The sequence below is a fragment of the Staurois parvus genome, unplaced genomic scaffold (genome assembly GCF_062004578.1).
Source record: "Staurois parvus isolate SC_StPar_1 unplaced genomic scaffold, SC_StPar_1.0 ptg000255l, whole genome shotgun sequence".
NCBI lineage: Eukaryota > Metazoa > Chordata > Amphibia > Anura > Ranidae > Staurois > Staurois parvus.
In genome coordinates this window covers 1,643,316-1,658,870 of record NW_028318051.1, presented here as the reverse complement: position 1 = coordinate 1,658,870, position 15,555 = coordinate 1,643,316, and the positions used below count along the sequence as shown (strand labels likewise).

At 42.1% G+C, this 15,555-nt stretch overlaps 2 protein-coding genes across 2 annotated transcripts; both read right to left on the bottom strand.

Annotated features, from left to right (window-relative positions):
- Positions 1-1,561: 1,561 nt before the first annotated feature.
- Positions 1,562-2,512, bottom strand: LOC149459524 (olfactory receptor 1J4-like). The gene has a single exon (XM_089681008.1). The coding sequence runs from the start codon at positions 2,510-2,512 to the stop codon at positions 1,562-1,564; it is 951 nt and encodes a 316-aa protein (XP_089537134.1).
- Positions 2,513-12,628: 10,116 nt separating this feature from the next.
- Positions 12,629-13,819, bottom strand: LOC149459523 (olfactory receptor 1500-like). The gene has a single exon (XM_089681015.1). It carries the CDS (start codon positions 13,817-13,819, stop codon positions 12,884-12,886), a length of 936 nt encoding a protein of 311 aa, XP_089537141.1. The 3' UTR covers positions 12,629-12,883.
- Between the last annotated feature and the right edge of the window lie 1,736 nt (positions 13,820-15,555).

Genomic DNA, 15,555 nt, shown 5'->3' with positions numbered 1-15,555 from the left:
TGTCTTATTAGAAAGACTCATGGAGGCACCCTGCTATAAATATTAGTTTGGAAAATAACAATAAAAATAAAAAATAAGATATAGAAGAAAGAAATTAAATACATCATACAATATGAGTTTGTAAACTGGTAAATGCTCAGTAAATAAATAAATGAAAATAGCCATAAACTATGATGATCAGCAGCTACTTGCCTACAAATTACAGCCAAGTCCAGCCATGTTGAGATTAAAATTATAGTCCTTAAAAAGTACCTGTCTTGGATACTACCATAGTGTCATCTCCGTGCTATATAACTACTACTGTTCATCTGGAAGTTTTGGGATATAAACAAATCCCTAGCATAGGAAAAAAACTAATAGGATTTTAAAGGTACAACACCATGTATATAAAAGAGTTTACATTTTTATTATACAAAATATTTTTATAAATTAGAGTAACAAAACAGACCATCAAATATTATGCCAGCAGTTAACAATCAAATAAATCATGGGGAAGGTCTCATATAGTCATCTCCGACACATTTCACAGGACAAGCCAACTTCCTCAGGGAGATCTGCCGTATGTTTTTCTAAAGCTACAAAGACAACACGAGTAACAGTAAAACACTGTAAATATTGTACTCTGGATCTCTCTACATGTATGCATTATCTGTTACAAGAAGACTCACATGGCTTATAATTTATTCCCAGACTTAAGGAGCCACAACCAGCATATGGATCAGGGGACTTTAACCATTCAAAGAACTGGAAATCCAATATTATAATACAAAAAGGTATATGTCCTTTAAAGCAATAATAATGAGAAAATTAATTACTGAGAATGAAAAAATAACAAAAAATAGAAAGATTCCCTGAACATGTATGAATTTGTATATAAAGATACCAAAAAGAGAGAGAGGGAAGAAGAAAAAAAAAACCATTGGGGTATCAGGCTAGGGGGCAGGGGTGGACTGACCATTCAGTAGGGGTCAGTAGGGGACCCCATGAAATGCCCCTGGTACCTTTTATAGGCTTTTTTGGGTGTGCTTTGAGTGTGGGCAAGGACACAGGGGCCTCATGATCACCTATTGCCTGGGGGCCCCATGAGTTGTCAGTCCGCCCCTGCTAGAGGGTACTAACAATAGTCACTTGGGGGACATCTGTATAGTTAAATACTATTTGTTCAGCCTGGGAACTTCGAGGGTACACCTCTACTTCTCCTGAAAATGTTTTAAATATTTTGTATAATAAAAATGTAAACTTTTTTTATATACATGGTGTGGCACCTTTAAAATCCCATTAAGTTTTTTTTTCTATGCTAGGGACTGTTTATGTTTCAGTGTCTTTTTATTAGAGGATGTGGTACCAGTAAAATCATTGAACAAGTTTAGACTACATTGTTGCGTCTCCCTTCCTGCTTCTTAATAGATCGTATGGAAGTTTTGGAAGTCTGCCAACCATTGTGTGCCCCAACCCTCCTTCTATGTTACCCATAATATAAAATAAACAATTCAAGAAGGGTTGGTCAATATTCCTTATATTGGGCACAGCGAGTGTGCAGTGTAGTTAGTACATCAATTTATCAAAATGGACAATTTCTAAGAATTTTTTGAAGTGCTATTCTAATATCTTGATTCCGCAGACTATATATAATGGGGTTAAATAAAGGCGTAAACACAGTATGAAGTAAAGATACAATCTTATTGATATATAAAGAGTATCCTTTAGAGGGTATCATGTATTTAGCTATCAGCGTTCCGTAAAATGTCCCCACCACAAGAAGGTGAGAACTGCAGGTTGAAAAAGCTTTTTGTTTGCCTGTAGTGGATGGTATGATGAAAATGGTTTGGGAGATATAGATGTAGGTCACCATGATAAAACCACATGGAAAAATAAATATCGGTATGGAAAAAACAAAATCTTCCAGTTCAATCAAAGAAGTGTCTGAGCAAGAGAGTTTCTGGAGAGGGGAAAAGTCACAGTAGAAATGGTCAATGACATTATCAGCACAAAAGTCAAAATCTGATATAGGCAAAACGATTAAAAGACTTGAAGTAAAACACAATAGCCATGGCCAAGACGAAAGAAGGATACAAATCATCATGTTCATGATAGTGGAATATCTCAAAGGGTTACAGATGGCCAAGTACCGATCATAGGACATGATCGAGAGGAGGAAACATTCTGTAGCAGTTGTAGCACTGAAAAAATAAAATTGTGTGATGCAACCACAGAAAGGTATTATTTCCTTTCTAAGAAGAAGACTGCAAAGCATGTGTGGCAGAATGCTGGTCGAAATCAAGAGATCTGAAAATGAGAGATGACTTAAGAAATAATACATGGGTGTATGGAGAGTTGGGGTGATGGATACTAATACAATGATCAGAAGATTTCCTGTGACAGTGAATGCAAAGATGATTAAGAAGACTACAAAGAATACAACATTGAATCCATGAAGGTTTCCAAATCCTAAAAGAACAAATTCTGATACTTTTGTATAGTTCTTTCCAGACATAATGTTGATTGAATCCATAAATTTGCAGCACAAAAAGTTTTTTTTACTGGTTTGTGATGGTTTATAGTCATCCAGATCATGTAACTAGAAGTCCAACATCTTGAAAATATTTCATGTCTCGTTCAAGTGGCTTCTTTAGTTAATAACTGAAAGACATCACTTGGGTGAGAAATTATATGTTTTGGGAATAATAGTCTGAGAGATGATTTAGGAAATAATACATAGGTGTCTGAAAAGCTTGGGTGATGGATACTAATACAATGATCAGAAGATTTCCTGTGACAGTGAATGCAAAGATGATTAAGAAGACTATAAAGAAATCAATATTTAATTCATGAAAGTTTCCAAATCCTAGAAGAACAATTCTGAAACCTTTGTATAGTTCTTTCCAGACATAATGTTTCACTTCCATAAATCTGCATCATGAAAAAAAGAGCATTGTTACCGGTTTATGGCTTTAGTCATCCAGATCATGTAACCAGAGGTAGTAAATAAAGTCCAACATCTGAAAATCTTTCACTCTAGTCCAAATGGCTGTTTTGGTTGATAAACTGAAAGACACCACGTGAGGGAACAATTAATTGGTTTAGGTATAGTAAGCAAGTTCAGCTTTTGCTAACACTAGGTAACATTTTTGCTTATTTTCTTGGAATACAATATATGAGATATAGATCCGCAGTGTATGTCAGCTTGTTGGCAATATTTACCTCCCCTCCTGCAAACTGTTCATCAATGTTCCTCAGAACAATGCCCCCAGCTAAGCTACATATAATAAGTATACAATTATACTTTGGCTTAGCTTCAGGGGTCACAAGTGTCACCACCATACTCCAGGGGGTCTATGCAGTCTCCCTATCACATTACATTTTGCGGGGGGGCAACTTTGAGATCCAGTCCCCAGCAGTGGCGTCCTGAGGCAGGTGCGGGGGGTGCGCTCCACACCGGGTGACACCGACCGCACGGGATAACACTGGACCTGCTCCATGAAAAGGTAAGTTGTAAAGCAAGCCAACGATTCCCGCAGGATGGATGGGATCTGCAGATTGGGGAGAATAATGGATCAGACTTTGATCCATTATGCTCAATCCGTAGATCCGATCCATGCAACCTATATGGGGTGACACCGGACCCGATCCACGAAAAGGTAAGCTGTAAAGAAAGCGGACAATGCCTGCAGGATGGATCGGATCTGTGGATTGAGCATAATGGATCGGAGTCCGATCCATTATGCTCAATCCACAGATCCGATCCATTCTGCGGGGATCATTAGAGAGGGTGTCACCAAGTGTTACCGCACCGGGTGACACCAACCCTAAGGATGCCTCTGGTCCCCAGTATGGCTCGGCCTGCAGCAGCTGAAAGCCGGTGTCTCCTCCTCTTCCTCCTGCTGTTTAGAGAGCCATACAGGGAATCGGTTCCTCTAATTGCCCTCCACCACACTCTGCTCTTGTTCACTATCAGATTCTCCCTGTTTCCCCATCCCTGGCAGCACTGCCAGCTTTCCTCTTCTCCTCTCTTGCCAGCAGCTGCAAGCACAGATGGGGATGATTCAGGAAACAAGCTGATTAATATGTCATTTACCAATCCTTTCCTGAATGAACACAGCGAGTGATTGGTAAGGATCACTCTCAATGTTCATTCGTAACTGAAGCATATTTAACACAATTTACTTCAGTTTAATTGCTTCAGTTGCTTCAGTTGCTTCAGTTTATGAATGAATAGGGAGGTAGTGCAGAGCTTTTCCTGTTCATTCATTCTGTGCTGCTGAGGCTGCAATGGGGAACTGGGGAAATGTGTCGTGAAGTGAGATTTCAAGGGTCTATTTAAATCCCTGATATTTCACTAAAGCCCCCCCCCCCCCACCTTCCCAAAAGAATTGTGAAAAAAAATTTAATAACATTTTTAAAAAATTCAACAAATAATGAAAAATTAAAAAAAAATAAAAAAAAATTAAGAGCTCATTCACACAGGTTCTCTGGCCCATGCAGTGTGAATGAGCTGTTTGTGCGGCTGGAGCCGCCTGTTTCTCCACAGTACCAACGAACACAGCAGCAGGTTCTAATCTGACAGGTGTGCAGGTGTGAGTGAGTGGCCCCAAGTGCATACTGCCTGTGTTTGGGGCCGTACAGGTGCATCCACACACCTGCCAAACTAGGACCTGTGGCCAGGGGCGGACTGACCATTCGGAAACTCGGGCACTGCCCGAGGGCCCAGGGTCAGTAAGGGGCCCTATGAGATGCCCCTGGTACCTTTCATAGGCTTTTTTGGGTGTGGTTTGAGTGTTGGCGAGGACACAGGGGCCCCATGATCCCCTATTGCCCGGGGCCCCATGAGTTCTCAGTCTGCCCCTGCCTGTGGCGTTCTTACAGTTGCTGCCTCCCCATAGCGTAACATAGGCTGCCTGCACACAGCTCCAGCTATATAAAAAAAAACAAAAAAATCGGGTTTGTGCTGTACGGGCCACAGCAAAGCAGATATAAACACAAACTGGAAAAAAAGATTGTATACATATATTCAAGTAAATGTCATCATTTGTCAAATTTGTGAACCATAGCTCAGTCTGTCCAGGCCCTCTTGTGTTGGTGACAAATAATTTTACATTTTTCTTCCACTGTGTAAAGAGAAAGATAGTACCTATTAAAAAGGCATAAAAACACTTATACAACACCACTGAGTTCTTCTTGGGCTATATACCACAGAACATTGTCTGATCTTCTTCATATATTTTTTACAATTCATAATTAGGTTTCCAGGGATTGTAAGCAAGATCCCTCTGCAATAGGCTTTATTTATTTGATTACTTTAATTAAATATATTCTCATTATACAAGAAAAATTGCAATGTTGATAGTGAAAGCAGAAATACATAAAATATTAAAGTTAATCTAAACCCCAAACTAATAAAATAATATACTGAATTTTTTTGGCAGGATCTACAGGTATTCTTTATATTTGTTGGAAATGTACACTTTACAAAGAAAACTAAATTTTGGCCAACACATCTAAGGACTGGTAAGCTGCATTATATTACATTTTTGGTTTTGGGTTTAGACATAATAATTTGTTGGTGGGATCATAATAAAATAAATAAAAGTGAGTCATTCCTGCAGGTGTCTCCAGCCCCTGATGACATCACGTGACCTGTGATTCAACGTGTAGGGCGGAGCTTGTAGGATCGCAGACCGGAAGGGACCTGACAGGGTCCCCAAAGAAAACAAAGTTTACTTATGCTATAGCTAACGATCACTCATTGTGTTCATTCAGGAAAGAAAGGGGCTGACAAATGGGACATGTTTTCTGGACCCTTCCCCCCACTCTCCATCCTGAAGGATCCTATTGTGTGCTTACAGCTGCCGGTGGGAAGGAGAGGGGGGCCTGGGCAGCAGGGGGAAATGTATGGTGCACAGGGAGGGTGATGAGTGTAGTGGGGGGGAAATGACTGAAAATGATCTCTCTGCAGCAGCTGAAAGTCAGCGGGAGGGAGAGGAGAGGAAGCCAGCTTTCAGCTACGGCAGAAAGAGCCATTCAGGGAATCGGTTTCAGTAATTGCCCCTCCACCGTGCTGATCACCCTCCCTGCCCACATCCAATTCACCCAGCTTCCTGGGCCCCCCTGCTGGCCTGGGCCCTGTACAGGAGGACTGGTGGTACCCCCTCATCCACGCCCCTGTCTACAGTATATATATTATTGTGACATGCTGGACATTTTTTACACAATGTGAATGCGGTTTTTAACCAATAAAGTTTAATTATAGTTTTACTATACCATTGGAGGTTGCTCTTTCCCTTGTGTTTTAACATGTCATTGGAAAGATCTAGCATGGCAGCATGGGTATAAGACTTCAAGGGACCAGCACCAAATTTCCGAGGAAGAGCACATTGCCGGTCACAGACACCCTAGTGGATTCAAAGACTGTGAGATCTCATTGCAAGTGCAGAGAAGGCATAGTGTGACCTTAGAGATATCTGCTGGAAACAAAACATGCTTTATTTTTTTTCCCATAAAACTGTTTATTAAGTCGCAGCAAGAAAATTAAATGTTATAAAGGATACAATAACATGACCAACTGTATATAACAAAGATTACTTACAGTATTCATAATAGGTGCATATAATAGATACATGTGCTGCAAAATGTCATATGGCCAAAAGAAACTCGAGTCCACACGGAGCAAGAAGAGTAGAAAACAGGAAGGGAGAACAAAGATCAAAGAGGAAAAGTATCCAGAGGTGACGTTAGATCCTCTAGCTCAGGGCTTGAAAAAGCTGCTCACCCACTCGCCAAATGCGAAATGCGAGGAGAAATTCTCTAACGGTGAGCGGCGAGCACAGATGATGGGGCGGCTGCGCTTCAAGCCTCATTGTGAAGCCGAGTTCCAGTTTCCGAGTTCCGGTTTCCAGCTTCTTCGGCACCGGGGACAGGGGTAGGAGAGGTCCGCTCTCCTCCGCTGAGAGGAGACACCCTCTCCACCGCCGTGGGGGACTCAAGGAGTAAGTACTGTATACATGTCATATCATTATAATGGAGTACAGGGGAGCTGGGATATACATTACTGTATACAGTTTTATATTTTGGACTCTTTATTCTAAAGAAAAAATCTAATTTCATAAGCTTTAAGGGGCCGTGGTTTGGGGCAGGGCTGGGGGTGGGGTTGGGGCCGGGCCGGGGGTGGTGTTGGGGGCAGGCCAGAGGTGGGATTGGAGGCAGACCTGGGTAAGGTTGGGTGGGACAACTGGTGGAGAGTAAGATTTGTGCCTGGCTAGTAGGTCTAGAAATTTTAGGCCCTGCTCTAGCTCACATGGAAAATGAAGTGAAGTACTGGAAAATCAGCTATGCCCACTGGGACAGCTGTGTGGGAGTATTGGTTTTGAGAAATCCAATTAGATGGAAGCAGCACAGTCGAGACCCATTAAAAGTAGAATAAGCGGAAAGTCAGAATCAAAAAGTACCTAGAAGACAATCGTCATCAGATTTGCCAGGAGCATAAAGCTCCTACCATTTTGTAAGTAAGTAAAAACAAGCCAAATAAAACTGAGACAGACAAACAAGCAAACCAAACCAAATCCCCCATACCTAGCAGGGAAAGCAACACGTTACCTTCCACAAAATACACATGCTTTATTAGACCATACCTGTGTTGTAGGTCAAATTTTGAAAGGTGAGCACAGTGGTAAATGGGAAGACAGTCACGTTATTTATGGTTGCACGTGGATCATTTGAGCCAAGGATATTATGCGAATATAAAACTGTTGATGAACTGATATTGTTTAATATAACTTCAAATAAGCATGGACTATTTTTGTATACACTTACCTTATTTGTTTGACTCAGGGGCGGACTGACCATTTGGAAACTCGGGCACTGCCCGAGGGCCCGGGGTCAGTAGGGGGCCCCATGAGATGCCCCTGGTACCTTTTTCATAGGCTTTTTTGAGTTTGGGCAAGGACACAGGGACCCCATGATCCCCTATTGCCCGGGGGCCCCATGAGTTGTCAGTCCGCCCCTGGTTTGACTATATGAGTATTTATGCCATTATCTGCATAATTATAGAACTTTTACTGATTGATATACACTGTGTATTTGTGATGCATGTGTAGTGTTTTATCCCCCTCTGAAAAGTAGCCAGGACAGAATGTAATCCACATGACATTCTTTAATGTTGGAAGTGACCCTCTGGAGTGCAAAAGACAGTCTTTTCTTTGACTCCTTTAAAGGTAGCTGCCAGTACCCTTTGGTAAGGTCTACCAGGCTGGTCTCAATCTCTATCAGTTCCTCTACTCAGGGCTTTGGATATGCAATGAACTTCGATACCTCACTGAGCTGTCTGAAATCATTACAAAAACCACAGAGTTGGGTTTTAGGACTAACACAGTCGGACTCAACCATTCATACTGTGATTCCTCAACGATATCAAGTTCAAGCATTTTCGGAATTTCCACCAATACTGCTTTCCTGTGTGAGTAGGGATTTACTCTGGACCTTTACATTAGGCTCAGTGACAATGTCATGCTTAATTACCCTGGCAAGGCCTAGCAGCCCTGTAAAATCTGCTTATTCCTCTGTAAAAACTCTTTTACCTGCAGAGTTCGTGGCTCGGATAGGGTGGTGGAAACTGGCGCTTAAAGTCCACCCTTTCAGGGAGCTTAGAATTAATCTCAGTCAGGACAGCTACCTTCTCTTAGTCCTTCCACAGTTTTAACAGTTTTGCTTGGTAGACTTGGTAAGGCTTTCACTTCTCAGGTTGATTTACTTTATAATTTACCTCACTGGCCTTTTCTACCACCTCAAGTGGTCCCTGCCACTTGGCCAGGAATTTACTCTTCACTGTGAGTATAAGCACATTCACTTTGTTCCCAAACTAGAACTGTCTAAGCTTGGTGGAACAGTTGATTCTCTGTGCTTCTTGTATCTTCTGTAAAGGCTCCTTTACCACAGCCATCACCTTAGCAATTCTCTCTCTCATTTGCTTTACCACCGTTTTATGTGGGGAAGATTCACTTTTATTAGATCAAGCAACCCCCGAGGTCCATATATCAATTCATATAAGGTAATCTCGGTTGATGCTTGTGGTACCTCTCTTACAGCAAACATGAGTGCTGGGAACAAGCAGTACCAATCTTTTCTATCTTTTTGCACTACCCTCTTGAGCATAGATTTAGGGTCTTAGTGACATTTCCAGGTCACCATACTACCAGTTCAACAGAACCCATGTGTGAAGGGGGTTCACTCAGATGTCACATTCAAACCTCTCCTCAGTCAGATCCAGGTGGGCAGCACATGCCCTCTGGACATAGAAGGACATCCTCAGTGTAGCTCCACATTCCATGGATTCCTCCTGCTGGGGACACTGATCCTGGACATGGACCCGAGAGTTACACCACCAGCAGGTTTTCATTCCTTTGTGTGGAAGCATAACCCTGGGACACTCCTGAATGCTGGTTCCTACCATTCCGGATAGCTCTGCTCTCCATGGAGACAGGGGTCCTTTAGACTTGGCAGGTCCAGGCAGATCCTCGACTACAGTATAGCGCTCCACTATCTTCACCAGTCAGTCCATCCTCTGGGGCTCTCCATGGCTGACCCAACACAACAGCTGCAACAGGTCATGCATTTGGAACCACAGTGACCACCGCAATGCAGTCTAAGATCTTCCCCTTAAGTCTTCCATAGTCCTTGGTGTCAGCTGCCAGCAGGTCATAATAGGCCTGCTGCTGCCCCCATGATATAAACGGGGCAATGAGGCTGACCGACTGGTCCTGTGGCCACCCATCTCTCTAGGATGTGCTGTCAAACATGGTCAAGAAGGCCTTCACGTCATTATGAGGAATACATTTCTATAGGAAATGTTTGGGTCTCACCATGACAGGGTTGCAAGGATCAACAGTTCCCATAAGACAATCTGCTAGAATGTCTAACTAGGTCTGGACAGACTTCTTCTGAACCTCCAACTGTGCCAACTGAGACTGCTGGGCCTGTATCAACACTGCCAAGGTCTCCTCATAGCAGTGATTGGCTTCCACAATGGTCTGTTGCTGGTGGGTTGAACTTGAAAGGTAGGGGGAGAAGAGAGCGAAAAAAAGGGGGGATGGGGAGTGGAAATGACAGTCTTTTATTTGATTATTTTAGTTAAAGGTAGCGCCATTACCCTTTACCAGGCTGGTCTCAATGTTTATCAGTTCTGAACCTCCAACTGTGCCAACTGAGACTTCTGGGCCTGTATCAACACTGCCAAGGCCTCCTCATGGCAGTGGTTGGCTTCCACAATGGTCTGTTTAACCCCGCTCTGTCATGTTACATGGTCTACCACTTGGTGGCTGAGTTGCTGTTGTTCCCAGTTGCTTCCACTTTGTTATAATCCCACTAACAGTTGAGCGTGGAATATTTAGTAGCCAGGAAATGTCACGGATGGACTTATTGCACAGGTGACAACCTATCACGGGACCACGCTTGGATTCACTGAGCTCCTGAGAGCAACCCATTCTTTCACCAATGTTTGTAGAAGCAGTCTGCATGCCTAGGGGCTTGATTGTATACACCTGTGTCCATGGAGGGGATTGGAACACCTGAATCACATGATTTGGAGGGCGGGCCAATACTTTTGGCAATGTAGTGTATATTAACCTCCCTAGCGGTCTGATTATGTCCATATTTCTGTGCTCAAAGTGGTACATTTTTTTGCATGGAAATATGTATTTTTTTTTATTGTAGGCCTGTAATTTTTAGGAATAACTCACTGAATCTGTCTGAACAAGAGTCTAGTAAACATCCCGGGTATGTTACAATTTGAAACACAAAATCATAAATTATAATTTAATAAATAATCATGAAAAATAATAATATAATAATAAATTTAATTCAATAATATAATCAAATCAAAAACACTGAAATGTGAAATAGAGCGCCAAGTTCGCACATCACTGAGCAAAGTCGCAGAATCGTTTTCAGTGTCTGATGAGGAATTTCCCCCACAAATCATTATCACTCAATTCTACAAGTGGTTCTGATTTACTATCACTGTTCTCTAGCCGGTCTAAAACCACTTTTGACCTAAAGGGACGCTTTTTGGACACCATGGACGTTTCTCAGTTTCCAGGCAGAAAGAAGAGTAAAAGTGCAGGCAGGGCGCCGGACAAAGCACTCGGGACAAAATGTATGTGAAATGGTTTGATACATGAATGTTTTACTATGCGATTTTAGTGAATTTAGTGAATGTCACTTTTGTCATTTTTTCAAATTTCCCGCCGTTCCGTTCCCGTAGTGTAGCTCGGGGTTACCACTTGTGGTACTGAAACTTTACCCCGAGCTACACTCGGGAATACCGCCAGGGGGGTTACAATGTATGTGCAATACAATAGTGCAATGCAAATATAACAAGCTCTTAGATGACTGGTGCTCCTGGTGGTGTCATCTTTGATGAAACTAGTAGGGCAGAGATGGACCCGCCACTACCAATATGTGATGCCGCCATGGCCATCTTGGATTCTGGAACATGAGTTGTTTATATGATATGAAGTGCCTGATTGTCATCTTTTCATTGTAAGTGCATTTACCACATTACATTGGTGTTTTTATCGGGATTACACTATGGAGAACCTGTCTTTTTCTTTTTCACGAGTATATATGCACAGCGATCTGATATAGTGTAGCAGCACCATCGTTTGACATTTTGAGAAAAGCTGGATATCTTATGTAGCACCCTGCTAGTCAGCTAGGGGGAGCTAGATCCTAGTGGTTAGACAGGAGATGAATAGCAAAACAGGTGTAATAGTTAGAAGGGTTAAATTTCGGTCAGGAGCTGGAAGGCTCTGCAGACTCAACTCTCTGAGACTTCCCCCTACCTAGAACTTTAGAGAAAGTTCTAGAAGTAGTTGGGGGATGTAAGGAGTCTTGGCAACAGGAGGCTTGGCAAAGAGTCAGAATAGCCCTTAAATATCAGTCAGCCTGTCCAGTAAGGAGTAGAAAGCTGTTGGAAGGAAAGTTCTGGTGGAAGATGTGAGGTTGAAGGAATGAAGCTGCGAGGAGGCCCAGTGGGATGTGTCGGATAGGGGAAGAAGCACTCTGTTAGAAAACCAGATTAGCCACCTTCTAGTGATTGTTTACCTCTGAAAGTGACAGGAACCGCATGCCCTGTTCAGGGATACCTCCAGATTGCTGGGTGAAGAGGAGAAGTTCATCTAGGGTCTGGGGTGGTACATTAAGGAGACGCTTTCTAGCTCTCTAACAGAGACTGCGTTGCAGAGAAGGCTTGTAAATAGTTCCAAGTACCTTTGGGCATCCTGTACACCCCTGTCCCTATGTCAGTTCAAATCCTCTAAATAAAACAAAAAAACCAAAGCTCAAGGACTGATTTATGACTCTGGATGCAAGCTTTTGTGAAGATGTGTGATGCCTGGCTGTGCAGGACTATATGGGGACCCAAATCTTGTAGTGACTTCTAAAGGGGTAGTGCTACACTAGGATTGATACACAAGTGCTGGTTGACTGCTCTTAATTAGGGGTCATATGATTCTGGTAACCCTCCCTTTGTTGTACACCAAGGTGCTGTGCGGTTCATCATTAAGGAGTTTGGTGGTGTTTGATATCCACATCTGTCATTTCCCTTACAATTTAAAAACCACTGAATTTACAATTTTATGGATTCCTTTGTTTTATTTTTTAAATTTGTGGTGACACATAAGAGTTTGATATATGTGCATTACACTATTGTATTTGTCATACATTTTAATTGATCTTAGCACCGCACTATTGTTTTGTGACATTTATTATGCTATGTATTATGGTATTGTGCTAGTTGCTATGTTTTTTGACATCCAACGTAGCCATAGCTCCTTTTATTTTTGTTCTCATATCAGTTTATGAGAACATATCCTTTAATTCAGAGTTAATATTTCTACAAAACGATTCGAAGTGCTTTCCTGATATCTTGGTTCCTTAGACTATATATAATGGGATTAAATAAAGGTGTACACACAGTGTGAAGTACAGATGAAATCTTATTGATAACCAAAGAGTGTCCTTTAGAGGGTATCATGTATTTAGCTATCAGTGTCCCGTAAAACAACCCCACTACAAGAAGGTGAGAACTGCAGGTTGAAAATGCTTTCTGTTTGTCTGTTGGGGACAGTATGCTGAATATAGTATGGAAGATGTAGATGTACGTCACCGTGATAAAACCACATGGAAAAATAAATATCGGCAAGGAAAAGACAAGAACTTCAAGCTCAACCAAAAAGGTGTTCGAACAAGAAAGCTTCTGAAGAGGGGAGAGGTCACAGTAGAAATGGTCAATGACATTATCAGCACAAAAGTCAAAATCTGATATAGGCAGAACGATTAAAAGGTTAGAAGTAAAACTGAACAGCCATGGCCAAACCGAGAGATTGACACAAAACATCATGCTCATGATAGTGGAATATCTCAAAGGGTTACAGATGGCCAAGTACCGATCATAGGACATGATCGAGAGGAGGAAACATTCCGTAACAGTTGAAGCGCTGAAAAAATAAAATTGTGTGATGCAACCACAGTACGTAATTATTTCCTTCCCAAAAAGTAGACTTCCTAGTATGTTTGGAAGAATGTTGGTTGAAATCAAGAGATCTGAAAATGACAGATGACTTAGGAAATAATACATGGGTGTCTGAAGGGCTGGGGTGATGGATACTAATACAATGATCAGAAGATTTCCAGTGATAGTGAATACAAAGATGATTAAGAAGACTACAAAGAATAAAACATTGAATCCATGAAGGTTTCCAAATCCTAAAAGAACAAATTCTGATACTTTTGTATAGTTCTTTCCAGACATAATGTTGATTGAATCCATAAATCTGCAGCACAAAATTTTTTTTATACTGGTCTGTGATGGTTTATAGTCATCCAGATCATGTAACTAGAAGTCCAAAATCTTGAAAATATTTCATGTCTCGTTCAAGTGGCTTCTTTAGTTGATAACTGAAACACATCACTTGGTGAGAAATTATATGTTTGGGGAATAATAGTCACGTTTTGGCTGATTTGCTAACACTGGATAATATTTTTAGCTTTATTTAATATTATAATTGGTGGGATACAGTGCATCCAGAAAGTATTCACAGCGCTTAACTTTTGCCACATTTTGTTATGTTACAGCCTTATTCAAAAATGGATTAAATTCATTTTTTCCTCAACATTCTACAAACAATACCCCATAATGACGTGAAAGAAGTTAGTTTTGAAATCTTTGCAGTTTATTAAAATAAAAAATGAAAAAAAAACCACACACATATATTATTCACAGCCTTTGCCATGACACTCAGAATTAAGCTCTGGTGCATCCTGTTCCCACTGATCATCCTTGAAATGTTTCCTCAACTTGATTAGAGTCCACCTGTGGGAAATTCAGCTAATTGGACATGATTAGGAATGGCATAAACCTGTCTATATAATGTCCCACAGTTAATAGTGCATGTCTGAGCACAAACCAAGCCATGAAGTCCAAGGAATTGATCATAGACCTCAGAGACAGGATTGTATTAAGGCACAGATGCCCTGGTGTTCCTGAGTGGCCACTGAGCTCCTTCCCTGCCCGCAGTCAGAGCTGGGACCAGGGAAAGCCTGAAGCAGGGAGAGGAAAGAGCCCAGAGAAGGTGAGCTGTGTTGTGTTCTTTGGGCTCTCCCTCCTGTTGTCCATCCAGTACATGAGACACTGATAGATGGTATGGGACCAGGGGTGGACTGACAACTCATGGGGCCCCCGGGCAATAGGGGCTCATGGGGCCCCTGTGTCCTTGCCCAAACTCAAAAAAGCCTATGAAAAAGGTACCAGGGGCATCTCATGGGGTCCCCTACTGACCCCGGGCCCTTGGGCAGTGCCCGAGTTTCCAAATGGTCAGTCCGCCCCTGTATGGGACTGCACACACACAGTATGATTTCCACCCAAATTCTCCAGCTCTCAACCCAATCAATCATCTGTGGGATGTGCCAGAGTAAACAAAACAGATCCATGGAGGCCCCACTTTGCAATTTACAGAATTTAGGGGATCTTCTACTGACAGCTTGGTATCAGATACCACAGCATACCTTCAGAGGTCTAGTCGTTTCCATGTCCCATTCTTGGCTGTATTGCTGTCAAACGGGTACCTACTCAATATTAGGTGGGTGGTCATAAAGTTACGCTGATTGGTGTAGATCCTCCCTGTAACGGAACCAACCCAGTATGCGCTTGGGTACTTCCGTTAGAATACCGCTTCCCCGTCCGAACACCAACAACAGACACCGCAGCAGACCATACAAGACTAGACGACACCAGTCTTGAAGTAAACCAGGAGGTAGACTAGTTTATTTGCACACAGATACAAGAAATATACACTCAAGGGGACAATCCCCCCTCCCTGCATAATGACACAGAGCGCAATGTACATTTAGTAACAAGAGACACACCAACAGACAGTCTCATCAGGAGGGAGAGCTGCTGGAGACACCCCCCACCAAGCCAATACACATAAACACATACATCCCATAATAGTTTGCTCCCAAGCCAGACACACAATAGAACAATGAGATGCAACCACATGGCATTAA

Bases quoted from the DNA above. Each gene is read 5' to 3' on its own strand.
- LOC149459523 (XM_089681015.1), bottom strand. From the start codon at position 13,819: ATGGATTCAATCAACATTATGTCTGGAAAGAACTATACAAAAGTATCA.
- LOC149459524 (XM_089681008.1), bottom strand. From the start codon at position 2,512: ATGGATTCAATCAACATTATGTCTGGAAAGAACTATACAAAAGTATCA.